This window comes from Sorex araneus, chromosome X (assembly GCF_027595985.1).
Source record: "Sorex araneus isolate mSorAra2 chromosome X, mSorAra2.pri, whole genome shotgun sequence".
Lineage (NCBI taxonomy): Eukaryota > Metazoa > Chordata > Mammalia > Eulipotyphla > Soricidae > Sorex > Sorex araneus.
In genome coordinates this window covers 359,948,012-359,972,611 of record NC_073313.1, presented here as the reverse complement: position 1 = coordinate 359,972,611, position 24,600 = coordinate 359,948,012, and the positions used below count along the sequence as shown (strand labels likewise).

The 24,600-nt window shown below is 54.0% G+C and overlaps 1 protein-coding gene across 5 annotated transcripts in view; it reads left to right on the top strand.

Moving 5' to 3' along the window:
• DTNB (dystrobrevin beta) overlaps positions 1–24,600 on the top strand; it is a 242,437-nt gene that overhangs the window by 89,043 nt on the left and 128,794 nt on the right. For all 5 annotated transcript variants that reach the window (XM_055121023.1, XM_055121021.1, XM_055121020.1 and 2 more), the window contains 2 exons: positions 4,038–4,143; positions 8,596–8,762. In XM_055121023.1, the coding sequence (XP_054976998.1) occupies positions 4,038–4,143; positions 8,596–8,762 (273 nt within the window). The remainder of the gene's footprint in view (positions 1–4,037; positions 4,144–8,595; positions 8,763–24,600) is intronic.

Below are 24,600 nucleotides of genomic sequence, written 5' to 3'. Positions count from 1 at the left end.
GCACCCCGCCCTCCGCCCAGCACAGGAGCAGGGATCAGCGCGGCATGACGGGCAGCGGTGCAGCCTCGCCCGGCCCTTCTCTCCCGAGGATGTGGCTGTGGAGGAGGCTGCTAGGATGATGCAGGGGCAACACCAGCAGCCCTGGTGGTATCAGAGGCAGAGTGGGTCTCCGTTTGTGGCAGTCCGACGCCTGGCACGCGGCCAACCAGCCGGGTTCAATCCCCGGCATGTCACATGGTCCCCCAAGCACCACCAGGAGTGATGCCTGGGTGCAGAGCCAGGAGGAACCTCTGAGCACCACTGGGTGTGGCCCCCAAACAAAACAAAAAGGCCTGGATGAGGGTCTCCGGAGGTCATGGTGCGTGCCCCAAGCCCCCAGCCGCGGCTTCTCCCCGCATGGGGCAGGAGGGCCTGCTTCTCCCTGCCGGCTCGCCGGCAGCCTGCCTGCGTGCCTCTGTGGCCTCGTGCCGGCCTGATCGAGGGTGGCGGTTCCTCCGTGAGCCGTGGCTTTGCCGTTCTCTGGCTCTGAGGCGTGCGGGTAGCGGGGTGGAAGTCGCTTGCCTCTGGCCTCGGGGTGCTGTCAGCTCTCCCCACGGCGCCCCCCGCCCTGGCCTCCTTCCTAGAGACCTCAGGCTTCCCGCCCGGCTCCGGTCTCTGCAGAGACTGGTTCTCTGCCTGAGCTCCCCTGCGTGTCCCGGCTGGTTCCGGATACCCCTGGGGGTGTGCCCGGGGCCCCTTCCACACAGACTCGCTTGTGACTCACCGTGTCTGGGAAATAACCGGTGTTGACTGCACATGTGTCGGATCCATGGAACTCAGAGCCACTGCCCGGGTGCTGGGTCCTGTGCTCCGGAGTTGCATGTGCAGAAATGATTTGACAGTCTGAGGACTCTGTGCCCGGGACACGTCCTCGCCTCTGAGAGCCCTTCCCGGTTGCCTTGGGAAAGGCGGTGCCGTCTTATCTGAGGAAAATGGCCCGGACCCTAGCACTCCCAGAAACCGTTCCCAGGACCTAGCCCCAGAGTGGGGTGCGGGGCCGGACCTGCTCTGGGAAGGCCTGCCCTGGGGAGAGAGAGGACACCCTGGTCCCTGGTAGAGTGGCTGGGCGACAGGGGCCGCCTGCAGGATGCAGGCTCCAGCTTCATCCTCTCGCTCTTGGAGGACTTCAGATGCCGGTGCAGCCTCAGGAGAGCGGGAGGAAATGCACCTTGGGTGTGTCTCGTAGTTTGGGGTATTTTTTTATTTGTATTATATAAGCATTTAATTAATTTGATTCATCAGATATCAATTCCCCTCCACCCTATTGCCCCATACTCGGCCCGACCCCACCTGTACCTCTGCACTTCCGCTCCTGGGCTCTGCTCTCACCCTCCCGGCAGTGCTGTATTGGAGGCTCTGCACCCCTTTCCCGGTGGCTATTCCGACAGATCTATAGCTTCGGTGGGAGTCTGCAGTGCAGGTAGCACACAGAACTCATCACACACACACACACACACACACACACACACGGCAACACAGATCTATAGCATTCGGTGGGAGTCTGCAGTGCAGGTAGCACACAGATCTCATCACACACACACACACACACACACACGGCAACACAGATCTATAGCATTCGGTGGGAGTCTGCAGTGCAGGTAGCACACAGACTTATATCTGACACACACACACACACGGCAACACAGATCTATAGCATTCGGTGGGAGTCTGCAGTGCAGGTAGCACACAGACTTATATCTCACACACACACACACACACACACACAAGGCAACACAGATCTATAGCATTCGGTGGGAGTCTGCAGTGCAGGTAGCACACAGAACTTACATCACACACACACACACACGGCAACACAGATCTATAGCTTCGGTGGGAGTCTGCAGTGCAGGTAGCACACAGAACTTACATCACACACACACACACACACGGCAACACAGATCTATAGCATTCGGTGGGAGTCTGCAGTGCAGGTAGCACACAGAACTTTCATCTCACACACACACACACACACACACACGGCAACACAGATCTATAGCTTCGGTGGGAGTCTGCAGTGCAGGTAGCACACAGAACTTACATCTCACACACACACACACACACACACGGCAACACAGATCTATAGCATTCGGTGGGAGTCTGCAGTGCATGTAGCACACAGAACTTACATCTCACACACACACACACACACACACACACGGCAACACAGATCTATAGCATTCAGTGGGAGTCTGCAATGCAGGTAGCACACAGAACTTTCATCAAACACACACACACACAAATACACACACACACACAGAGTAACACAGCAGTTACGTGCCAGTTTGGTTGCTGGCACTGCAGAGGCTCCCACCATCGGGGCACATAGCCTGGGCGTGCCGCGTGCCCCCCACCCCCACCCGGGCCCCCAGAGTGACCTGGCACAGCTGGAGCCCAGAAGCTCGGCATCATCTGGAAACCCTTCTGAGATGTCTGATGTAATTGCTTCTTTTTATCCTGAAGATTTAAAAAAAGAAAGACCACTTTGTGCAAGGCCCATCACAATTTTTTTTTTTTAAAGAGAAAACAGCTCTGGTAATAAATTAATGAGGATTATAACTGGATTTGTCAAAACATCCTTCTAAATTCCATGTTGTCGGGGATTGAACCCAGAGCTTCGGGAGACACAGCATGCTGTCCGCCTCCGAGCTACCTCCCCAGTCCTGGAATTGTGAATTTCAATAAGTATAAGGTGACACTGGACTAGAGCGATAGCACAGCGGGTAGGGTGTTTGCCTTGCACGCGGCTGACCCGGGTTAGATTCCTCCATCCCTCTCAGAGAGCCCAGCAAGCTACAGTGCTACATAAAATGACACTGGCATGGTCACTGAAACATTTAAGTTATAGTAAGTGACATGGTCCATTTAAGTTTTGTCTGCCACCTTAGCTAGAGACCAAACTGCAGCCTCTTCTCGGTAGCTTTGAGCGGATCCCTGGGTGTGCCCTTTGCTTGTTGCAGGTGTTGGTGTACAGCTTCCACGACAGGAAGCGGTTTTCTTGCCTGGCCCAATCAGTTCCAGTGACTTTCTGGTTTCATTGCTAAAGTTGCTCATCCCTTCCTCCTTGGACGGTGATTTTGCAAGTAGAGTGAAGTACGAAGGAAATCCGCGCATTTGGAAGATGATGGCAGATCTTCCCTGTCTTTATTATATATGACTCTAGTCTGTTTTCCTGACTTTCTGTGTTCACAAATCACTTCCTCCGCGTTGCATGCTCCTACGTGGAGTCCAGATGCCAAGTCCAGGGCAGCTGGGGAGCTGGCACAGTGGAGGGAAAATGGGGGTGGGCACTGGGGGGTAGCTTCTGATCTCCTCCTAATCAGAACCATTCGAGTGTTCTGGCCTGGCTGCTGAGTGTCTGCGGTCGGGAAAGCTGTCCAGTGATGTGAGCGCGTGTCCTCACTGATGGCCAGTTCCGCCCGACACTGCTGTGATGCCAGCCGGGTGCCCATCGCCCACCTCTCCTCAACGCTCTCTTGTGATCAGATGTCTGTCTTCCCCACCGGGTAGCAGAAATAGACATGGGAGGGACAGCGGGTAAGGTGCTTGCCTTGCATGCGGCCAACCAGGGTTTGGTCCCCGGCACCTCATAGGATTCCCTGAAGCGCAGAGCCAGGTGTGAGCCCTCAGCGCAGCCGGGTGTGGCTTAACCGCCCCCCCCCCAGCCTCCCGAACCCCCCAAACAAACAAACATACAACTAGAAATAGAAATCTAGTCCTGGCTCGGAGTCTGATTTGGTGGGGCCATGGCAGGTCATTTCAGACCCTGGTTTCCTTAGGACCTTGCCTGGGAGAGGAAGCTGGATCGTTGCTCTAAGACAAAGCCATGTCGGCAGAAAGGCGTTTGTGCAGAGTGGTGCGTTGCAGTTCTGATGTCAAACACTATTTCATTTTGCTCCCATGTTTAATGTAAATTTGGTTCAAGACCTGGTTGGTTTAAGTATCTTCAAGTTGAGAGAGGCTTAAATCGCGTGAAATGTGTTTGTCTTTGGTCCTCCTAGAAGAAGATCATGCTCAACACGTTCCTGGACACCATGATGGCCGACCCCCCTCCCCAGTGCCTCGTCTGGCTGCCGCTCATGCACAGGCTCGCCCACGTGGAGAACGGTAAGCCGGGCTCCCGGTGAAGCTCTCCGCGCTCAGCGCCGGCCGTCAGAAGGCACGTTGCTGGCCTGCCTGCCTTGGGATCTGTGGCTTTCGTTTTCCAAAGGGGAAATAATGTATTTCTCAAAAACAAAACCAAGTGTATGGGTGCTGGGGAGGGGGGGTTGTGTCGCCTAGAGAGTGGTCCCAGCTCAGACAGCTTTGCAGCTCACACCTGCTCTCCTCCTGACGGAGCTCAGGGCTCCCCTGACACCTCTTTTGAGTTTTAAAAAAAATAATTTCTCAGACAGTTGAGTAAAGCTCTTCTCAGCCACCTGCACTAGATGGAATCCGGAATCTTTTATGGGAAATAGTTTTCCTCACAATTCAGTACTGGCTTTCCAGGGCTCAGCTCCCAGGGGATGCTCGGGCCCTGGGGCCATCCTCCCTGGTCCTCAGCCAGGGCCGGTGGTTCAGTGGTTGGACCCGAGGCTGTGGGTCTGTGCTACTCGAAGCTGCAGTGCTACCTTTAGTGCGAGACACCCCGGCTGCACCAGGAAGTACGTGGGGGCCTAAAAGATCCACCTGGCAGTTCCCGGGGGACCAGGTAGTGCCAGAGATCGAACTCAGGTTGCTGGACTATTTCCCGCCCCCCCCCCCACTCCTCCGTTTTTTCCTTGACTGCCTGTGCCCTGCGCCTGTCTGCGGTGTCCTCAGGAATGTGACGACACCATCTCTCTGGGACTCAAAATGGCATTTTGCTCTTCGCAACTCTCAGCGCCTTGCTGCTGTTCTCCGTGTTTCTCCCTGTTGGAAGGCTGGGATGATGCGAGGAGAGGCCTTTGCCGGCTCTCCGCCTCTCTCTCTCTCTCTCTCTCTCTCCCCTCTCTCCTCTCCTCTCCTTCTCCCTCTCCCTCTCCCTTTTCTTCTCCCTTTCCCTCTCCCTCTCCTTCTCCCTCTCCCTCCCCCCTCCCCTCCCCTCTCCTCTCCTTTCTCTCTCTCTCTCCCCCCTTCCTCTCTCCCTCTCTCCCTCTCCTCTCCCCTCCCCTCCCCTCCCTTGCCCTCTCCTCCCTTCCCTTCCCCTTCCCTCCCCCTATCTCTCTCCCTCTCCCTCTCCTCTCTCCCTCTCTCCCTCTCTCCCTCCTGGCTCATTCACAGAAGAGCGGGGCTCATAGCAGTACGGCTGGAAGGCGACTTTCTCTCTCCCAACGGGAGCTGCAGTAATCTGTAACTCCCGTGGAGAGTCCTTCGCTGAGAATTTTGTTGCTAGGATGAAGGGCCTCCCACGTGCAAGGCGCTTGCTCCAAGGGCCACATCCTTGGCCTGAGAATCTTTTTTTAAAGGTCTGAACTCTCTTGACTGTGCTAAAGCAGCTAGATCAAAATTTTGGAGGGGGATTTGAGGCTATGCCTGGCCGTGCTGGGGCCTACTCCTGGCCGTCTGCAGGAATCAAACCAGGGTCAGGGGGGCCCAAGACATGTGCTTTCACCCCTGCACTGTGTGGCCCTGATTAGCTAATATTTTCCCAAAAAAATGGTAGAATAAATTGGGATGCCTTACAAATGCTTGCTGCAGCAAAAAAAGGTTAGTTATAAAGTGTGCGCATGACAACGTGCTTTTGAAGACACTCTGTTGTGAAACAGCCACAATTTTAAGCATAATTTTTAGATAGAGACCAATACTGTTAAATCATTATAGGGTTATTGTTTCTTTATGGGATGTATTTTTATAAGTATTTTAGTAGTTACATAGCTGATTTCTTTTTCTTAAAATCATTTTGCTTCTCCTATACGAATGTGTGAACATTTCATCTGGACTTCGTAGTAAGTGAATTTTATCTGTGAGTACTCCAAACTAAGGAGTGATAGTTTTTCTCACATATTATGAGAACCCTGATACGCATAAAAATAAAAACACGACTTATGATACTAACTTTTATCTACCTTTATTTAGTGGAAAACAAATTCTAAAATTATGTTTTCAGGTTTTTTATTTTAAGATTTGGACACTTCCAGTGAAATTCATCATTTGTATGGAAGTTACTATTTGTAAGGATATGTATTAAGCAAAATTTTATTTACTTTTTGGGTTTTTTTTTTTTTGGCTACACCTGGCTGTGCTCAGGGCCTACTCCTGCCTCTGTGCTCAGGGATCACTCCTGGCAGTGCCTGGGGGATCATGTGGGTGCCGGAACCAAACCCAGGTCAGCTGCACGCAAGGGTAGGGCCCAGCCCGCTGTACTGTCTCTCCATTCCCCCAAAGTCGCTGTTTTTCGGGGCGGGGAGGTGGCGCAGAGGGTGCGCTCTGCCCGGGGAAGCCCAGGCCTTAGCTGTGGTGCCCCGTGGTCCCACAGCACCACCGCTGCTGAGCACGGCTGGACGGCTCCTCCCCAGTTGGTCCTCATCCCCCTGCGGGGTGCCCGGGGCAGGAAGATGCCTCTGCCTGACCGTGCTTGTCCTCAGCACTGAGCTGGGCTCCTCCCGCCGTCTGCTGCTCTGCTCTTCCTCCCGCTCCTCTCGCCGACCAGCCCTGGCTCTGGGCGCTGGAGGACAGAGACTGTGCAGGCACGCAGATCCCCGGAGCTCAGCGGGGCCGAGCAGCTCAGACTGATGGAGAGTCAGCCGGGGGACTCGGGCCCCTGTGGAGTTCTGAGCGGCGCTCTCTCTGTGTCTCTCTCTCTCTCTCTCTCTCTCTCTTTCTCTCTTTCTCTCTCTCTCTTTCTCTCTCTCCCCCTCTCCCCCTCCCCCTCACCCTTTCCCCCCTCTCTCCCTCCCTCGCTCTCTCTCTCTCTCTCTCTCACACTCTTGCTCTCTCTCCCCCTCTTTCTCTTGCGCTCTCTCACTCTCTCGCTCTCTCTTGCTCTCTCATCTCTTAGAGATATTTTTTATGACAGAAGATTTCTCTTGGAGGAGACACACTCTCTGTACTTCTTGTCCTGGTCTCACTTAGTCTTGAAGTGCTTCTTGTCCTGCTGCTCTCCTCACGGCTGCTCAATTATCGGCCATCCTGTCTGAGTCTCAGTTCTGTAGTCAAAGTCCATTTTTGATGGCCAGGCCGGTGCTCAAGGTAAGATGGTATTTGTGCAGAGTCCTGCTGGCCAGCGGGTCCCGGTGAAGATTTGAATCCTGTCCCTTTCACGGACTGACTGACTTCCTGTGCTCAAAGGTGAAGGGGCTAGGGACCCTGTGCACACACCAGAGAGCATCAAGTTCACACTTACTCACGTGCAGGGCTCCTGCAGCAGTGCTCTCGGTCAGTGAGTCCTCTACCAGCAGTGCTCACAGTCCTCCGCCAGCTGTGCTCACAGTCAGTGAGTCCCCCACCAGCAGTGCTCACAGTCAGTGAGTCCCCCACCAGCAGTGCTCACAGTCAGTCCTCCACCAGCAGTGCTCACAGTGAGTCCCCGGCCAGCAGTGCTCACCACGTGCTGTGTGTGAGTCCCTCTGCCCCGCGGGTCCTGCCCTTCGCCACAGTATTTCCCAGGTGCTGTGAAGGGCAGGGAAGAGCCGCTCTTGGCTCTGAGGTTTGCTCTCTCCGGGGCTCGGTCCTTTCATTGGTCTAAACGGTTTCCCACCTGGGATATTCCCGGGGAGTCACAGGAGAAACGTCTGTAAAGCACATGAAGGAAGGAGGCCAGCGTAGGACGGAGGAGGGGCGTGGAAGGGGTGGGGTTGGCAGGGAAACCCGCCCTCCAGCCCTGCTTCTGCTCAGAGTGTTCCCTGCGCGAGCCGGGCCTTCTCTCCTCCACCCGCATGCAGCGGCACCTGGAGTCTTGGGTCCGAGGGCACAGGGCAGACTTGGCTGCAGTCACAGGCACTGAGGCTGCTCCCGTTCCTGGGGCCTCGTGGCACTATCCGGCTCCTGGGGGAAGCGGCAGGAGGGATGGAGACGTGGGAGGGCTCCCTGCGCATCCTCTGGGTTTCATTTCAACAAAGTGTTCCCGGGGCTGGAGCGATAGCACAGCGGGTGGGGCGTTTGCCTTGCACGAGGCCGACCCGGATTCGATTCCCAGCATCCCATATGGTCCCCCAACCACCGCCAGGAGTAATTCCTGAGTGCAGAGCCAGGAGTAACCTCTGAGCATCGCTGGGTGTGACCCAAAAAGGAAAAAAAAAAAGGTTCCCTCCACTCTTCCTCCCTCCCTACTCCCACTCTCCTTTCCTCCCTCCTTCCCTCCCTCCCACCCTTCCTCTTTCCTTCCTTCCTTCCTTCCTTCCTCCTTCCTCCCTCCCTTTCCTCCCTCCCTCCCTCCCTCCCTCCGCAGTGCCTGGAGCTCTCTCCTAGACTCCGAGACCCAAGCTTGCTCCTTTCTGCCTGTCAGTGGTCGAGCAGAGGAACTAACTGGGAGGAGGTTTGGGGTCTTGGGGTTGGGGGTGGGGGCGCCTCCCCTTTGCTGCTCTACGTGAACATGGTTTCCCAGGTGTGGAGCCCAAGTGAAAGTTGTTTCTTTCTCCTCCTCTCCCCGTGCCCCTGCAGTCTTCCACCCCGTGGAGTGCTCCTACTGCCGCTGCGAGAGCATGATGGGCTTCCGGTACCGCTGCCAGCAGTGCCACGGCTACCAGCTCTGCCAGAACTGCTTTTGGCGCGGCCACGCCAGCGGCCCGCACAGCAACCAGCACCAGATGAAGGAGCACTCCTCTTGGGTAACTGTTTCTGGGGACCCGCGGGCTCAGCAGCCCCCGTTCTAACACGTGTGAGGCCGGGGGAGTTGGCAGTTGCATCATCCAGTGGACTTAAAAGTGGAATGTTTTGTTTGTTTTGCTTTTCAAGAGGTGCTCAGGAGGCCCGGGGGCTCCTCTCGCTGGTTCTCGGCCTACTGGACCCGAGGCCCAGTGTGTGGGCCTGAGGTCCAGTGCTGCTTGGGGGGGACATCTGTGGGGTGGGGGCTCCAGCCTGGCTCAGGCGCTTGTAAGACACGTGCCCCACACTCTCTGGCCTTTGAAAAGTGAGATTTGGGGACTGGAGCGATAGCACAGCGGGTAGAAGCTTTTGCCTTGCATGCGACCTCCAGATTCGATTCCCAGCATCCCATATGGTCCCTCGAGCACCGCCAGGAGTAATTCCTGAGTGCATGAGCCAGGAGTAACCACTGTGCATCGCCGGGTGTGACCCAAAAAGAAAAAAATTTTAAAAAGTAAGATTTTAAAAATCGAAGCTATGGAGATGCAATTCCACTGGCATCTGTCCCTTTTACCCCGAAAAATGAAAAGTTACCATGCTCTCTATACAAAGCAAAAGTTTGGCTTTGTTATTTAAAAAAAACAAACAGGTGTTGTGACCCCAACTTTTCTCTGAACTTTACATGAGGCTGAAAACTCTTTTTTCAGGAGAATATTGCAGGGATTAGGTGTTTGCCGTGCATCCCTCTGACCTGGGCTACTGCAGCAGCCACACTCCGCCCCAATGCAAAGAAAGCTCTTTTTCGAAACCCTTTTTTCTCATTTTCAGTGTTTAAATGGTATAAAGAAAACGGCATGAAACCAAAGAGTTAAATTTATGATTCTCTAAGTTGAGGGAAACTCCTGTATTTCTCTCTCCATGTTGGCCTGGAAATGGGGATTGGAGCAATAGAAGAGAGAGCGCTTAGACCTTGAGGCTCCCCCCGGGTTCAGTACCCAGCACCCCACACGGTCCCTCTGAGCACGCCAGGAGTAAACCCTGAGTCCAGCTGGTATAGCCCCAAAACAATCAAGGGGAGCCGGAGCAGAGGTGCCGTGGGCCAGCAGCTTGCCTGGCATGCCTCTGCCCTGGGTGCTGTCCTGGCACCATATCTGGGTCCCTGAGCACCAGGAGCGATCCCTGAGTACCAAAAGAGCCAAAAAATATTTCCAAAAGAGACCTATGGAAATGAATTTGAGAAGGTAAGGGAAAATGACTGATGCTGAGCATGGTGTGATATGTAAACCTCAGAGGCCAGCCAGGAGGCAGCCTCCACCCAACATTGCTACTTGAAGATGATGATGATGATGATGAGATGAAGGGAAGGCTGCCACCACACAGAGTCTGATGCAGATTCCCCAGCTGGAAAGGAACAGAAACTTAACCCTTTGTTTCCTGCAGCATTCTTTACAACATTCAAACCCTGAAAAGATGTGCTTGGAAAAAGCACAGTCACTTCATTAACTCATGAATTTGGGGTTCCAGGTTTGGCAGGGTGGGGGTGCTGGCTTGGCTGCTCCCTGATATCTGGGCCAGAGCTGGAGCCGTTGAGAGAGCTGGTGGGCGTGAGGGACCTTGCCCTGCATGTCTGGTGGTGATGGCCTGGATCTCGGAAGCGACTCTCGGTGATGGTGGCAGCCTGGGTTCCAGTGCACCTTCAGGGGAGGTGGGCAAGCGCTGGCCTTTCCTGCTGGCCCTGGCCATCACCTGGGGCCCGTGGGCTGTGTCCCCTTGGTACTGTGAGCCCCGGGGGTTAGCTGGGAGCAGGAGGTAGAAGGGCCTTCACCTGAGGATGTGCACACGGCAGCGATGTAGGGGAAATTGTCGCCACACAGGGGCCCTTCCAGGAGGAAGGACCACCCAGGGCACGGGGTGTGTACGGCCCAGGGCTGCTTCCCCTCGGGGAGCGAGACCACTGAGCTGCCTCCCTGGATCTCCGGGGCATTTTGTTACCAAACTTAAAAGATTCTGATTTGGAGGAAGATTTTTGGGGGAATGCATTTTGGCTGTTGTTTTGTTTTCTTTCCTTAAATGACGGAGTAGCTGTTAAGGCTAGTCTTTCCCCTGGTCTGTTCCAATCCCCCCTCCCTCCCTTCCTCCCCTCCTTTTTCTCTCTCTCTTTCTCTTTCTTTCTCTCTCTCGCTCCATCTCCCTTGCTTTCCCTCTCTCTCCTTCTCCCTCTTTCCGTTTCCCTCCCCCTTCCTTCTCTCTCTCCCCTCTCCCTGGTCTGCTCTGTCTGCCGTCAGGGGTTTTGAGCACACCCATCTCTGCATCATTTTTGTTTTTCTCCAAACCTGAGCTCCCCACCTTCTCCTCTTTCCTTCTGTTATGCAGAAGGGCTGGACATAAACATGCGCGATTGCATTTCCCACCCAGTGCCTTCCTTATGCAAATCTCAGCCCACCCTGGTCTTCAGAGAGAAGCCAGGAGAATTCCCAACAGCTTCCTCGCGCGCGTGTGTGATATGTGTGTGTGTGCGTCTTGCGCGTGTGCGCATGCCCCAGATGTGGTGCCTCCCGCCGTCGCCCCGTGGGCGGTGGAGGTTACGTAACGGAGCTGCCCGGCGCCTCTTCGCCTTCCTTGCCAGCAGAGGGCGGGCTCCGCCTGGGAACGCGGGGGCTCACCTGCCTCTCCCAAGCTGTGGAGGATGAAGTGCTTGGATTTGGCGAAGGGTCCTGTTAGCAGCATTGCTGCAGCTTGTAACTAATTAACAATAATAATAAATTATGTATAGCATGTATGCATACATACACAGTAACAGGCCCCTTCAGCGTGTCCTACGCTCGGTTGGCTGGGCATCTTTTCCTCTCGGAGTCCAGGCCTGGAACAGTAAGGATTGCCTTTCCACCTTGGCAGACCAAAATTTAATCCCGGTCCCTCTCCTGACGTAGCTCTAGAACCCCCAAAGCAAGATGTAGTCAGTGGGGAAAGAGTGTCTCTGGGCTGCTCCCGGAAGCGCAAGACCGATTCAACAGGCAAAAATCAATATAATACACCTTATAGTGCAATTAAGGACAAAAAGGACATGGTCTTCTAAATAAATGTGGGGGGAGGTTTGGTAGAACCTCTGCCCCTGTTATTAGCGAAAACCGTATAGGTGGAAGAGGACAGCTGCTTTCAGGAGAGTAAGGACAGGACCAGAGTAGCCACTTTCCACACCTCTAGTCATTGGTGTACAAAGTAGCTAACCAGGAGGATAAGAAACCGGGATGAAACGCCTCCGTTTTGTGAGTGAAGAAATAGCACTGTTTGTATTCAGACCACATGATCTTGTGTGTCGAAGGTAAGGAATATATGAAAGCAACAGCCGTTAGATGTAGTGACAAGCTTAGCAGGGCTCTAGGACAGAAAATCAATGGGACAAAAGGCATTTATATTTTCATATGCCAGTAATGAAGATTCAAAAAATGACATGAAGAATGCAATTTCATTTACAGTAGCATTAAAAGGAACAAAATTGAAATAAATTTAACCTAAAGAGGTATAAAACATGTATATTAGGGGCTGGAGTGATAGCACATTGGGTAGGGCATTTGCCTTGCACACTGCTGTCCCAGGTTTGATCCCTGGCATTGCATATGGCCCCCCAAGCCCACCAGGAGTGATTCCTGAGCAAGGTGCCACGAATAACCCCTGAGCATTGATCAGTACAATACACACCCCTAAAAAAGCAACAGCAAAAAAAACCCCAATAAACCTTGTATGTTAAAGGAAATAATCTTTGAAGAAAACTAGAAAGGCTAAGTAAATATATCTTATTCATGGGTTGGAAGGTTTTGTATTAAAATAGGCAAAACTCATCAGATTCATCTCTATAGTTTGTGTACTCCATGTAAAAATATCAGGTGCATTTTCTTTTTAAACTTGCTGCTATAAACTGATCATAGAATTTGTGGAAATTAAAGGACCCAAAATAGCTGGAACAGTTTTTAAAAATAAATAAAACATTGGAGATTCCTGCCTTCTGATTTCAGAATTTACACAAAGCAAAATCAGTCAAGACAGTGAGAAGGAACTAAAGCAATCAGGGACAGCGGGCAGGGCGCTTGCTCCACAGGCAGCCGGCCCAGGCTCCATCCCACGCGCCTCAGCTGCCTCCCGAGTTGCCAGGAGTAAACCCTGAGCATCACCAAGTGTGGCCCAAAAGTCAGTGTGGAGCTTGCAGGAGGACAGAGGTGCCCTCGAAGAAGCAGCCTGGACAGCCCACCAGTGATTGCTGATTGGTTTGGAGCCAAGGCCAGTTGAGGGGGCAAGACTAGCCTTTTCAGAAGGTGTCAGGATAATTGGATAGTAACGCACAAAAGAATGGATTTAGACCCCACCAGACTCTATATACAGACTTAACTCCAAGTCTTTTAATAAACTAAGAGTCAAAAATGACAAGACTCTTCAAATAGAGGTATTACTATTTGTGATCTCAGAGTAGGCAGTAAATTCTTAGGTAAAATATGAAATGCACAAAGATCAGGAGAAAAATAGAAAAATTGGACTTCATTGAGATAAAATCTCTTCAAAGGCTTTAGCAGTCAAGTAAAAGCACCTACTGAAGACTTGAAAATAGTTGCAATTCATGTATCTGAAAGGGGCTTGTATTCAGAATTATAAAGAACTCTTACAACTCAGCAACAATTAAAAAAAAAAAAACCAGCCACCAAATAGATTTATAAGTGGGCAGATGGGAAGGCGAATGTAAGTGCCAAGACTGGTGTGAGGGAGGCTGAGAGGGGAGAGGTATATATATGCCCCCTCCTTTTTTAGAAATTGAGACAGTCAAAAAGTTGTCCATGATTTCAATCATACAGGGACTGTTCCAACACCAGTCCCTTAACCAGTGTCCCCAGTTTCCCCCCTGCTCTCTCTCATGGTTTGCAATACAGGTACTGAAAGGTTATGTCATCATTTTATCTCCTTTCAGCACTCAGTTCTTGTCCAGAGAGACCATTTCCTACTCTCATTGTCACATGGAGAACTGTTTTTATAACTATACGCTTAAAAATGGTCAATGCTGGGGAGATAGCTCAGCAGGCTAGCGGGCTGGCTTGGAGCACATGCTTTGGGTTCGATCCCCAGCATCTCACGACTCCCAATCACTGGGAGTGACCTATACCCCACAGTCACACTGCAAGTAGTCCCAGAGCACCACCAAGTGTTGCACAAAGCAAACAACAAAGGGTTAATTTGTTTAACCTCATTAATCATTACGGAAGTGCAAATCAAAACCACATTAAGGTAGTGTTTCACCTCCACTGTGTTTTTGGCTGAAATAAAAAGACTGACAAGTGTCACAAAGAATGTGAAGAAATCAGAACCCTAAAACACTGCTGGTAAGGATGTGAAATGGTGCCACTTCAGGACAAACTAGTCATCCTTAAAATATTAAACTTAGGGTTACCGTGTATTCTGACAGTTCTCCTCCCAGGAATCAAACTCTCTTAAGAATCGAAAATATGGGGCCGGAGCAATAATAGTACAGCGGGTAGGACATTTGCCTTGCATGCAGCTAACCTGGGTTCAGTCCTCAGCATCCCATATGGTTTCCTGAGCACTGCCCACAGTAATTCCTGAGCATCGCCGGGTGTGACCCAAAAGAGGAAAAAAAAAAAAACAAAAGAATCGAAAATACTTGCTTATACAAAAACTTATAACGTGAATGATCATAACAGCATGATTCACAGTGGACTTTCAAAGCCAAAACAAAAGTGTCCGGGTGAGGGGCAGAGGGGGTCATGTGAGGAGAATGGAGTACTCAGGCAGTAAGCAGCAGTGGAGAGGAACGCATGAACCTGGGGGCTCAGCTCGGTGACGGCGGTCAGACCCCAAATGCCAGCCAGGTATGATTCCACTTATAGGAAACGCCCAGAATAGCCAAAGACCCAGCAACAGAAAGTAGGATGGGGCGGTGGGCACTGCTGATGAGTTGGGGGTTTCTTTCATGAATTATTGATGAATTATTCTGAGATCAGGTAGTAACTATGGTTATGCAGCTCTTTGAGCATTCTGAAAAGGCCAGTTGTACCTTTGAGGGTGGATGTTACAGTATGTGAGTAACTTCCCAGTGTTTAGGGGAGCAGTGTTTGTTTTGGGTCATGCCGGATAACTGAGGGCTCACTCCCGGCGGGACTTGGGAGAGCAGATACAGTGCCAGGTCTGAGCCCGTGGGAAGCCCCTTACCCACCAGACTATTCTTCTGGCCTCAAGGAGAATGTTTATTGTTGCTGTTGTTTCCAAAGAAATTACTTTTGATTTTTTTTTGGGGGGGAGTCACACCCGGCAATGCACAGGGGTTACCTCCTGGCTTTGCACTCAGGAGTTACTCCTGGCGGTGCTCAGGGGACCATATGGGATGCTGGGAATCGAACCCGGGTCGGCCGAGTGCAAGGCAAACGCCCTACCCGCTGTGCTATTGCTCCAGCCCCTACTTTTGATTTTTGGGCCACAACTGGAAGTGCTTGGGAATTCCTCCTGACTCTGTGATTGGGAAGTGCTTTCCATGATTCTTGGGGGGCCATGGGGGGCCAGGGAATTAACTGGGATAGGGCAAGGGCCTTAGGCCTTGTACTATCTGTCTAGCCCCTGAATAAGTGGCTTAAAAAAAAATAAGGTAGAGGTACATCGTGGTATTAATGGAATGCATAAAATTATACCCCGACAGTCCCTATATCACCTCCAGCCCATCTCTGAGTCCACCCCCACCCCCCAACACACGCCGGTAATCTGGGTTTTATCCTCTTAAGATCAGGCTTTGTATCTGATACCGTCTGGCCCCGTGTTTTGTCTCTTACCACAGGTGGCTGAGGTCATCTGGTATTTGTCGTCCTCCCTCTGGCTTGTTCTGTCCGCTACACGATTTCATCTTTTGAAATGACTCATTTTTGTTTGGTTTTGGTTTTGGGGGGGCCACCCCCGACTATGCTCAGGGGTGTCTCCTGGTTGCACTCAGGGCTCACTCCTGGTGGGGCCCCGGGGACCTGGGGGAGCTCGGGGGACCATATGGGTGCCGGGGGTTGAACCCAGGCTGGCCAGGTGCCAGGCAGGGGCCCTCCTCGGTACTGTCTCTCGGGCCCCTGAAGAACTGACTCTCCCCCCCCTCCCCCAGAGAGGAGCGACTCGGTTGAGGTTGGTGCCTGGAACGGAAAGTCGGGCCTGTCGCCTAGCGGTGATTTTCACTCCTGCCCTACCGTGGTGTGAGCGAACAGAAGCCTGGGGCGGGGTTCGGGCCTGGAGTGTAGGCAAAGGAGAGGAGGACAGTGAGCTTGGCGAGCTGCCGGGACAGGAGCACAGCTGGGGGCCCTGGGCTGCCGGTTGGTGGAAGAGAAGCAAGGCCTGAGGGACGCGGGCTGGGTGAAGGCGGGCCCCGGGGACATGGGGGCTGAGTGAAGGCGGGCCCCGGGGACACGGGGGCCGGGTGAAGGCGGGCCCTGAGGGACACAGAGGCAGGGTGAAGGTGGGGCCAGGAGGCCACTGCTATGCTCGGAGGGAGTTGGGAGATGTTGAAATGACAACAGGGAGCTCGGGGTTGAGATTCCCGTGATGAGCGAGCACATAGTCGAGCCCGTGGCTGCAGGTTATGGGGTGCAGGGGCGATGGGTGAAGGAGGGTCCAGAGCAGACCACTGTGTTTCCTGGGACCAACTCGGTGGTCCGAGACGTGTGTGCTCCTGGCTCTGCACGCCCCGGGGTGGGAGCCATGTCAGAGACTGCGCCCTCCCTGGGGGCTCCAGGAACACGCCACAGAGAGCCCATGGGTCTGGGGCCTGTGGGGCAGGGCCCCCCGCGAGCTAGTGGTGTGTCGCCCACTTTAGCCGATAGCCTGAGAACTGTAGGGCTGGGCATGTTTTCTGGGTTTAGAGGCTGGTGAGCTTGTCACCTGGGATACATGGTCTCACGGTAACCCGACTCAGCCTCTGTGTGTGTGTGTGTGTGCGCGCACACACACACATGGGAGTCTCTGATTCACACCTTCTGTCTGCGAACGGAGCCCCCCACAGCGGAAGTCAGTTCTGCGTTGCTCGGCCTGGACATTGATTGGTCTGGATGTTCATCTCATTGCCAACATCTTTAGGGGACACTCGCAGCCCACCAGGAACAGGGCAGGGACTTCACCACAGACCTCCCGGGCCACCTCCCGGGCTGCCTTCTTGGGTACAGGACTCCTGGCTCTTCTGTCTATCATATGTTTGCACCTGGGGCCACCCCGAACGATGTCGCTGAACCCTTTCTTTTCCGCTTACTGACCCAGCACAGGACTTGCACATGGAGGTTGGATTTGATCCCTGGCTCTCCTGAGCAGTGCCTGGAGCTAAACTCTGAGCACCAAGCCCAGAGTATCCCCTGAGCACTGCTAGCTGTATCTCAAACATAAAAGAGAAAAAAAGGAAACACCTTTTTAAACTCAGATTTTGCCGTCCAGGGTAGCCTGGGGATGCCGCTGTGGACCTGATTTCAGGGGCCATGAGTGAGCGTCAGTCCGTCAGTCCTCCTGCCCGGGGCATCTGGACGCTTTGTCGCTGGTGCTCGCCACTGACAGCCGCAAAACTTCTGCGTTTGACAGCGGAGCGTTTGACACGGGCCCAGCTGTGTGAAAGATGGACGCTTATCAAAGCAGGGCCTGGGGTGCAGCTCGGGAAACTGCGCGGCGTTTTCTTTTCAACTGCGGCCCGGCTCTTCCTGGCTCGGGGAGATGACAGGGCAGGCTGCCCGTGCCGAGAGCATGAGCTCACCCGCACGCACGGGCCGTGGCCTCTGCAGATGCGCCGCCGTCCTCACTCACCCGCAGCCCTGGCTCCGGCTTCAGATCTTCCCTCCGTCTTCCCAGGTGGCCGCCAGAGCCCTCCCGAGGCTTGGCTTGGAGCCGGCCCCCCACGACGGCACCCCCCGCCCCTGCACTAGCTCCGTTGGCTCTGGCCCCAAGGGCTGGAGCCTCCTGAGGTGCAGATGGAGATCCAGGCCGAGCCCTTTCTCCAGCGTCCGCATCATACATGTGTTGGGGCGTTGCTCCAGATCTCCCACGCCGCGCACCCCGGCTGCTTTCTCCAGCACCGCGTGCTTGGCGCCCGGCCCGAGCTGGTTCTTCGGTGAGAACCTCGGGGCATGATGTGCGTCTGAACATTCCTCGCTTCCCGCTCGGGCTCCTGGCCCACGTTCAGACCCCCGGCCCCCCAGATGTTGGCGCTCCCATCGGGCACGGTTCTTGGAGGTGTCCGTCATCTCCCTCGCGCCTCTGCGGGCTTCTCGGTGGCCCCGTCTCTGTGCTGGCAGGGTCACACGCCAGCCTCCGCTCCTGTGCGTCTCTGCTTAGTGGGTCTGGGTCGAATAGAGGCATTTGTGTGGGTGTTGGTTTAATTTGGGGCTGGGGGCCACACCTGGCAGTGCTTAGGGCTTGCTCCTGGCTCTGTGCTCAGGGGTCACTCCTGCTGTGTGGGACGCCGGGGACCCAGCTGTGTGCGCGGCGGGTGCCTTCCTCCAGGTGCCATCTCTCCGTCCTCGCTTTGTTTGGGCTTCAGCAGGTGGACCTCTGGACTCTTCCCATCCTGGACAAGTGTGTGGAAAGCGATTTGGGCAGTGGTTGCTGACCCATGCGGTGCTCATCAGTAGCCCCTTCCCCTCCCCCGGCCCCCAGTTCCTACCAGGACCCGGGAGTGGCCACACAGTGGACAGTGTATGCCCAGCCTGGCGCTTGCCACCCCGCCTCTGTTTTCCTTCAGTGGACCTGTCCCAGCGTTCAGCTGAGCCGGGGAGAGAAGCCGGGACAGGTCTCCTGGGCTTCCCGAGCCCCGTGCGCCCCCAGCCCTGCACCCTCCCCTTCCTGTCCCTTTGCGAGCCCCCCCCCCCCAGGTGTCCCCATGCCAGTGAACTGCTCACGTGTGCTAGGGGATTTCCGTCATGCCGAGATGTCGCCTTCCCGCATGTCCTGAAACCTCTCGAGGGAGGGCCTGGCCTTTAGGCCTGTCACTCATGGGCTGTCCCTGGTTCCACCTCGTTCGCGCCCCTTGTCCTTGCTGCCTCATTCTCTCTCCACCCTCCCCTCCCAGTGGCAGCTTCTGCAGAGCCTTCGGCCACACCCGGTTCTGGCTGCTTCCCACCCACAGGCTGTTTTTCCCTCTCTGCCGTGCCACCTGCTTCTCCCACCCAGTCAGGGAAGCGGCTGAGGCGGGAGAGTGCGTGTGTGGTGCCTGTTGGGTCCCGGGCCCGTGTGACCCTCTGAGACGCCTGCGTCTGGCCGAGCGCTCCCGGGCTCCATCGGAGTGCCCCTCCCCAGAGATCAGGGACCCGCAGTCTGTTATTGGCCTTATTCCCCAGGGTGGTGGTTTCTTTTTTGGAGGGGGGGAGGGGGCTACTTCCCAGCATCCTCAGGAGGCCTGAGGACAGCGCCTGGCGATACTCAGCCTAGTTCTCTGGTTCTAACGGTCAGTGCTTGGGCCCAGTGGCTCCGGGGTTCATCAGGGCTACCCCCAGGAGTGGCCGGGTGTATTTGTGGGGCGAGTGCATGTGGTACTGGAGATCAGACTCGGGACACTCCAGCCCTACCTGGATTGGACCCGTATGACAATTCTTCTTTCCCACTTGTTCCAGTTTGTAAACATCCTTTGGGTCCTAGAAATACTCTTTTTTTGTGTGTGTGTTTTTGCTTTTTGGGGTCACACCTGGCAGTGCTCAGTGCTTACTCCTGGCTCTGCACTCAGGAATCACTCCTGGAGGGGCTCGGGGGACCATTGGGAGTTGGGGATCGAACCTAGATCAGCTACATGCAAGGCAAATGCCCCCACCCCACATTATACTTATTATTATTATTATATTAGCCTGAACGGTCACACCCGGGGTGTGACTTATTATTATTGCTCCGGCCCTATATGGGGGTGGGTGTTGGTTTGGGGTTGGTTTGTTTGTTTGTGTTTGGCTTTTTGGGTCAGACCTGATACTGCTCAGGGAAATACTCCTTCTATACTCACCTGAAACCGTGCGAGATGGGGGACTTGCAGTGTTGGCAAGAGTACAAAGGAAACTGGAAGCTTCGTGGGAGTAGTGTGTATCGATCCAGCTTGGTGCCTTCTCTGCAGGGCCTGCCCGGCAGTGTTTGGAAGGCCGTTTGGCGCTGGGTCAGTCCTGGGGTCCATGCCGGGGTCTCCTTCATGTGCCCCGGCCCTTTGAGCGGCTCCAGGCCTGGACTGATACCATTTGAAAGACAACATTTCAAAGTCGATGACCTTTGGCCTAACAATACTCCAAATAGGAATTATTCGGTTATGAAGATTATTGGGGGGGACTGCCCTGGCGTTGCTCAGAGGTCACTGCTGGCAGCTGGGGAGAACATGGCAGAGCTGGGTGGAACCCAGGGCCCCGTACATGCAAGGCCAGTGATCAGGGATCTGCCTCTGGGCCATGTGACCATATGCTATAAGCAGAATTACTTGTCAGAGCCTTCTCCTTCAGCAGTGACATGGCCAGAATATCGGATAGTCGTGAAGCGGGTGGATTTATTATGGCATGTACAGAACAGGTGTTCTGTGCAGCAGGAGAGATGGACAGTGAGATAGGAAGAGGTGCACCAGACATTATTAAAGGAGAAAAAAAAAAAGGTTAACAGAAGTATATCATAGATAGCATAATTTCCATAAGAATATATTTAATTGTGCGATTACTTATCCATTTTCTTATTAATGCATAGAAAATGTTTTGGAATGTTGTGGGGGTGCGGTACCTGTTAGCTCGTATTATTTGTTGTATTGGGTTTTGGTTTTAGATAATCTTTAATACGCATCACTGAGCTTGTCTTATGTCTGAGTTGTCATTTTCTAAATGAACAGTGTATCATTTCTTTGGGGGGGGGGCGGACTCTCAAGCAGCCGCAGGAGTGAGGGGTCCCTCCTGATGAGCCTCAGCCCCGGTGTCCGGCAGTTCAGTGTGAGGGATCAGGGATGCTGGGGGCTATCTGGGCCACCATATGTCGCTGGGGACGGAACTGGGGCACCGGCTCATGCAAGGGGGCGTGTGCTTTAAGCCCTGTACTGCCTCCCCGACCTCTGCCTTCTTTCCCTCCCCCTCCTCCCTCTCCTCGCCCTGGAGATGGAAACTGGTTCTCGTAGTTGCTAGGCACACACTTCATCATTGACTTACAGCCCTGGTGCTGCGATAGTGCATCATGTCCGTCTGTTGTTTTGTTTTGAGGCCACACCCAGCCGGTACCCAGTGCTCTCTTCTGGCTCTGCACTCAGGATCAGCCCCGGCGGGCTCAGGGTATTGACTGGAGGGGGCGCCAGGGGTCCAGCCGGGTCAGTGCATGCTGGCAAGGCACGTGCCTTACCTGCTCTATGTTTATCTCTCTGGACCAATACCTAATTCCTCCCAAAGTATTTCATATGTATATTAAAAAAGCTTAATCGGATTTTTACATTTTATTATACTTACTGCAGGTTTTCTTTACCAGGTACACTAATTTTTTATTTACTTATTTTGGGGAGAGGGCTGCATTCAGCAATGCTCAGGGCTTACTCAGGAATCTCCCGGTGGTGCTCAGAGAACCATATGAGATGCCAGGGATCGAACTCGGCTCTGCAGCGTGCCCGGCAAGCGGCCTCCCTGCTGTACTCTGGCCCTGCGACACACTGATTTAAGAACACTTCCCACTCCTTCCACCCTTTGCCTTCACTGCTGTTGCTCTTGGCTTTGCAGTGCCAGGGGCTGTGCTCACGTGGTGGCGGCACTCCCGGGTGCGAGCCCCACGCCAGCTCACACTGTGGCCCGGCCGTGCCACCCGTGCAGCTTGCACACGTGCTGCCAGGAGCCTTTGCTCTCAGCTCAGACCCGGGTTGCAGCTGTGGAGCTTGTGGTCTCTGCAGTGTTCATGCGGCTGCCTGTTGGGGTGACCCTCTGGCCCGAGCATCCAGACACCTTTTAGTTGTGTTCCGGGGGGCGTCATACCCCTCTCTGTGGGGCTGCGGTGAGGCCAGAAGTTGCCCGCAGAGCAAAGCCACCAGGGCTGTGCTGGGATGTGTGTGGCCCTGGTGGGCCCCGGGTGTGACCGTTCAGGCTAAGCCCCGGGTTCTGGGCGGCCTTTTCTTCTTCAGAGGAATGAAGCTTCGCTGGAAAAGCCAAACTGATGTCTCCTCCCAGCTCACGCCCTCCCTCCTCAGAGGTACCCTCTAGTTTGAGTCTGGCGATTGAATATTTCCATTCAGATTTTCTTTTATTAATTTTTTTCACTACGCGTAGTTGTGGCCATTCAAACATGTAGTCCTGTCTCTATTTTCGTGGTGCAGGGCATGACTCCAGGGTCTCACACATGCTCTCCTGCCACGCTCCATCCGCAGCCCGGGTTTCTCTTATGTTAAAGCGCCATCAAAAGAATACTGTGATTCTTTTTTTTTTTTTTTTTTCTTTTTTGGGTCACACCCGGCAATGCACAGGGGTCATTCCTGGCTCATGCACTCAGGAACTACCCCTGGCGGTGCTCAGGGGATTATATGGGATGCTGGGATTCGAACCCTGGTCGGCCGCGTGCAAGGCAAACGCCTTACCTGCTGTGCTATCACTCCAGCCCCAAGAATACTGTGATTCTTGGTGGTGGAATATGTGCACTGGTGAAGGGATGGGTGTTCGAGCATTGTATAACTGAGACTTAAACCTGAAAGCTCTGTAACTTTCCACATGGTGATTCAATAAAAGAATAAATTTTTTAAAAAAAGCTCCATCAGAAGAGCAGCAGGGGGCGGAAGCACTTTGGGGTGGGGCATTTGCCTTGCCTGAGGCCAACCCTGGTTTGATCCCCAGAACCCCATATGGTTCCCTGGACTCTGCCTGGAGGGAGCCCTGAGCACTACTGGGTGTGATCCCCAAACAGACAGAACCTTTTCTGTAGCATCTTGGCACGTGCAAGCAACCTCCTGCAGTTTCCCTGGCACCTGCATTGGTGCAGAAACAATCCCTGTGGTGGGCCCTGGGTTCCTCAGGGCCCTGCGGCATCCCGGTTTGGCCAGTCGAGCCCCTTTGCTTTCCTCTCCCACTGGCTGACATCAGTTGATTCGCTTCCCCAAGCCCAGCTTCCATGGGCGACTGGTCCGTGTCTGCTTCAAGCTGCAGTTTGTCCATGCTCTGTTCTCAGGGGTGGGGGCATTGGATCAGGGGGAGGTACAGCCCAAGTTACCAGACAGGGTTAAACTGCTTTTCAAGGGGCTACTGCTGCACGGTACCCCCCAACCCCCACCATCAGTGTCTGGGCTCTGCTCTTTGCTCCTGTCCTTACCGGAAAGACTAGTTTACTGTTCGCCCTCAGAGGGAGCACCAAGTCTCTTAAAGATACTGTTCTGTTGGGTCAGAGTGATAGTACAGCAGGTAGGGGTTTGACTTACGTGTGGCCGACCTGGGTTCAATCCCTGGCATCCCATATGGTCCCCGAGCACTGCCAGAAGTAATTCCTGAGGGGCTGGAGCAATAGCACAGTGAATAGGGCGTTTGCCTTGCACTCGGCCAACCCGGGTCCGATTCCCAGCATCCCATATGGTCCCCTGAGCACTGCCAGGAGTAATTCCTGAGTGCAGAGCCAGGAGTAACCCCTGTGCATCGCCAGATGTGACCCAAAAAGAAAAAGAAAGGTAATTACTGAGTGTAGAGCCAGAAGTAACCCTTGAGCATCTCTAGGTGTGACCCCCCCCAAAAAAAATTGTTTCGTACAAGGGTATTTGGAAGACGCATTTGGATGCATGCCGAAAGTAGACTATAGACCGAACACGTTGGCCACTCAGTAACTCTATTGCAAACCATAACACCCAAAAGGAGAGAGAGAACAAAAGGGAATGCCCCGCCACAGAGGCAGGGTGTGGGGGGATGCTGCAGGGAGGGATACTGGGATCATTGGTGGTGGAGAATGGGCACTGGTGGAGGGATGGTTACTTGACCATTATGTGCCTGGAACACAAGCCCAGAAGTTTATAACTGTAATTGTACCTCACGGTGACTCACTAATAAAAAACTTAGAAAAAAATATCATTCCATGTAGTTGAGACTAGGAACTGCCAGTTCCAGTCCTGAGAAGAGAAACGCTGCCCGTGCCGTCGAGTGGGCGAGCTCGCCGTTCTGGAGAGGTCTCCGAGCCCCACGCCAGACAGACTGCTTCCAGCCCAGGCGGGGGTCGGGGGGATACGACGGCTCACTTAGGAACGGGAACTTGAACGTCACCTGTGCACAGTGGCAATGCCTGCCCTGTGCAGCCCTTCCCTGCCCTTCCCCCACACTTGGTGGTGCTCAGGAATCACTCCTGGCTGGTGCACTTGGCGGATCACAGGGGGTCCCAGGGGGTGAACCAGGATGGGCTGCGTGCAAGACCGGCGCCTTAGCAGCTGTACTATTGCTCCCACTGTCCCCCTTTTTTCATTCTCAGTCCCTTGTACTTTGTGTAGCAAGTGTTGGGACTTCTAGGTACCCCCACTGCCGGCCTTGCATGTGTGGAGAGTGGTCCGTTGGCTCCCAGGGCAGACCTAGGAATATCAGCCTGTCGACACTGAGCTCTGACAGTACTCCTCGGAGAGAAGCGGGCACTTCACGCTCGGTACAGCTGCCGCTGGCCCTCGGGGAGGCTCGTGGAATAGCAGGGGACCCTTTTCTGTAGAGCAAGAAGTTTGCGGATTCATCAGCGGGCTTCAGAAGCCACGGCAAACTAATTGCATTTCCTTCTGTATAGTGACACCTGCGTGACTGTCCGAATACACTCCGGAATTGTGGGAAAACACCAAACGTCACCTGGCTTCCATGTCTGCCACCCACGAATCAATCAGAATTAGAGCTTTTACAAATTAAGTTGAAAGCCGGAGCTCAGCCATCGTGACGTTTT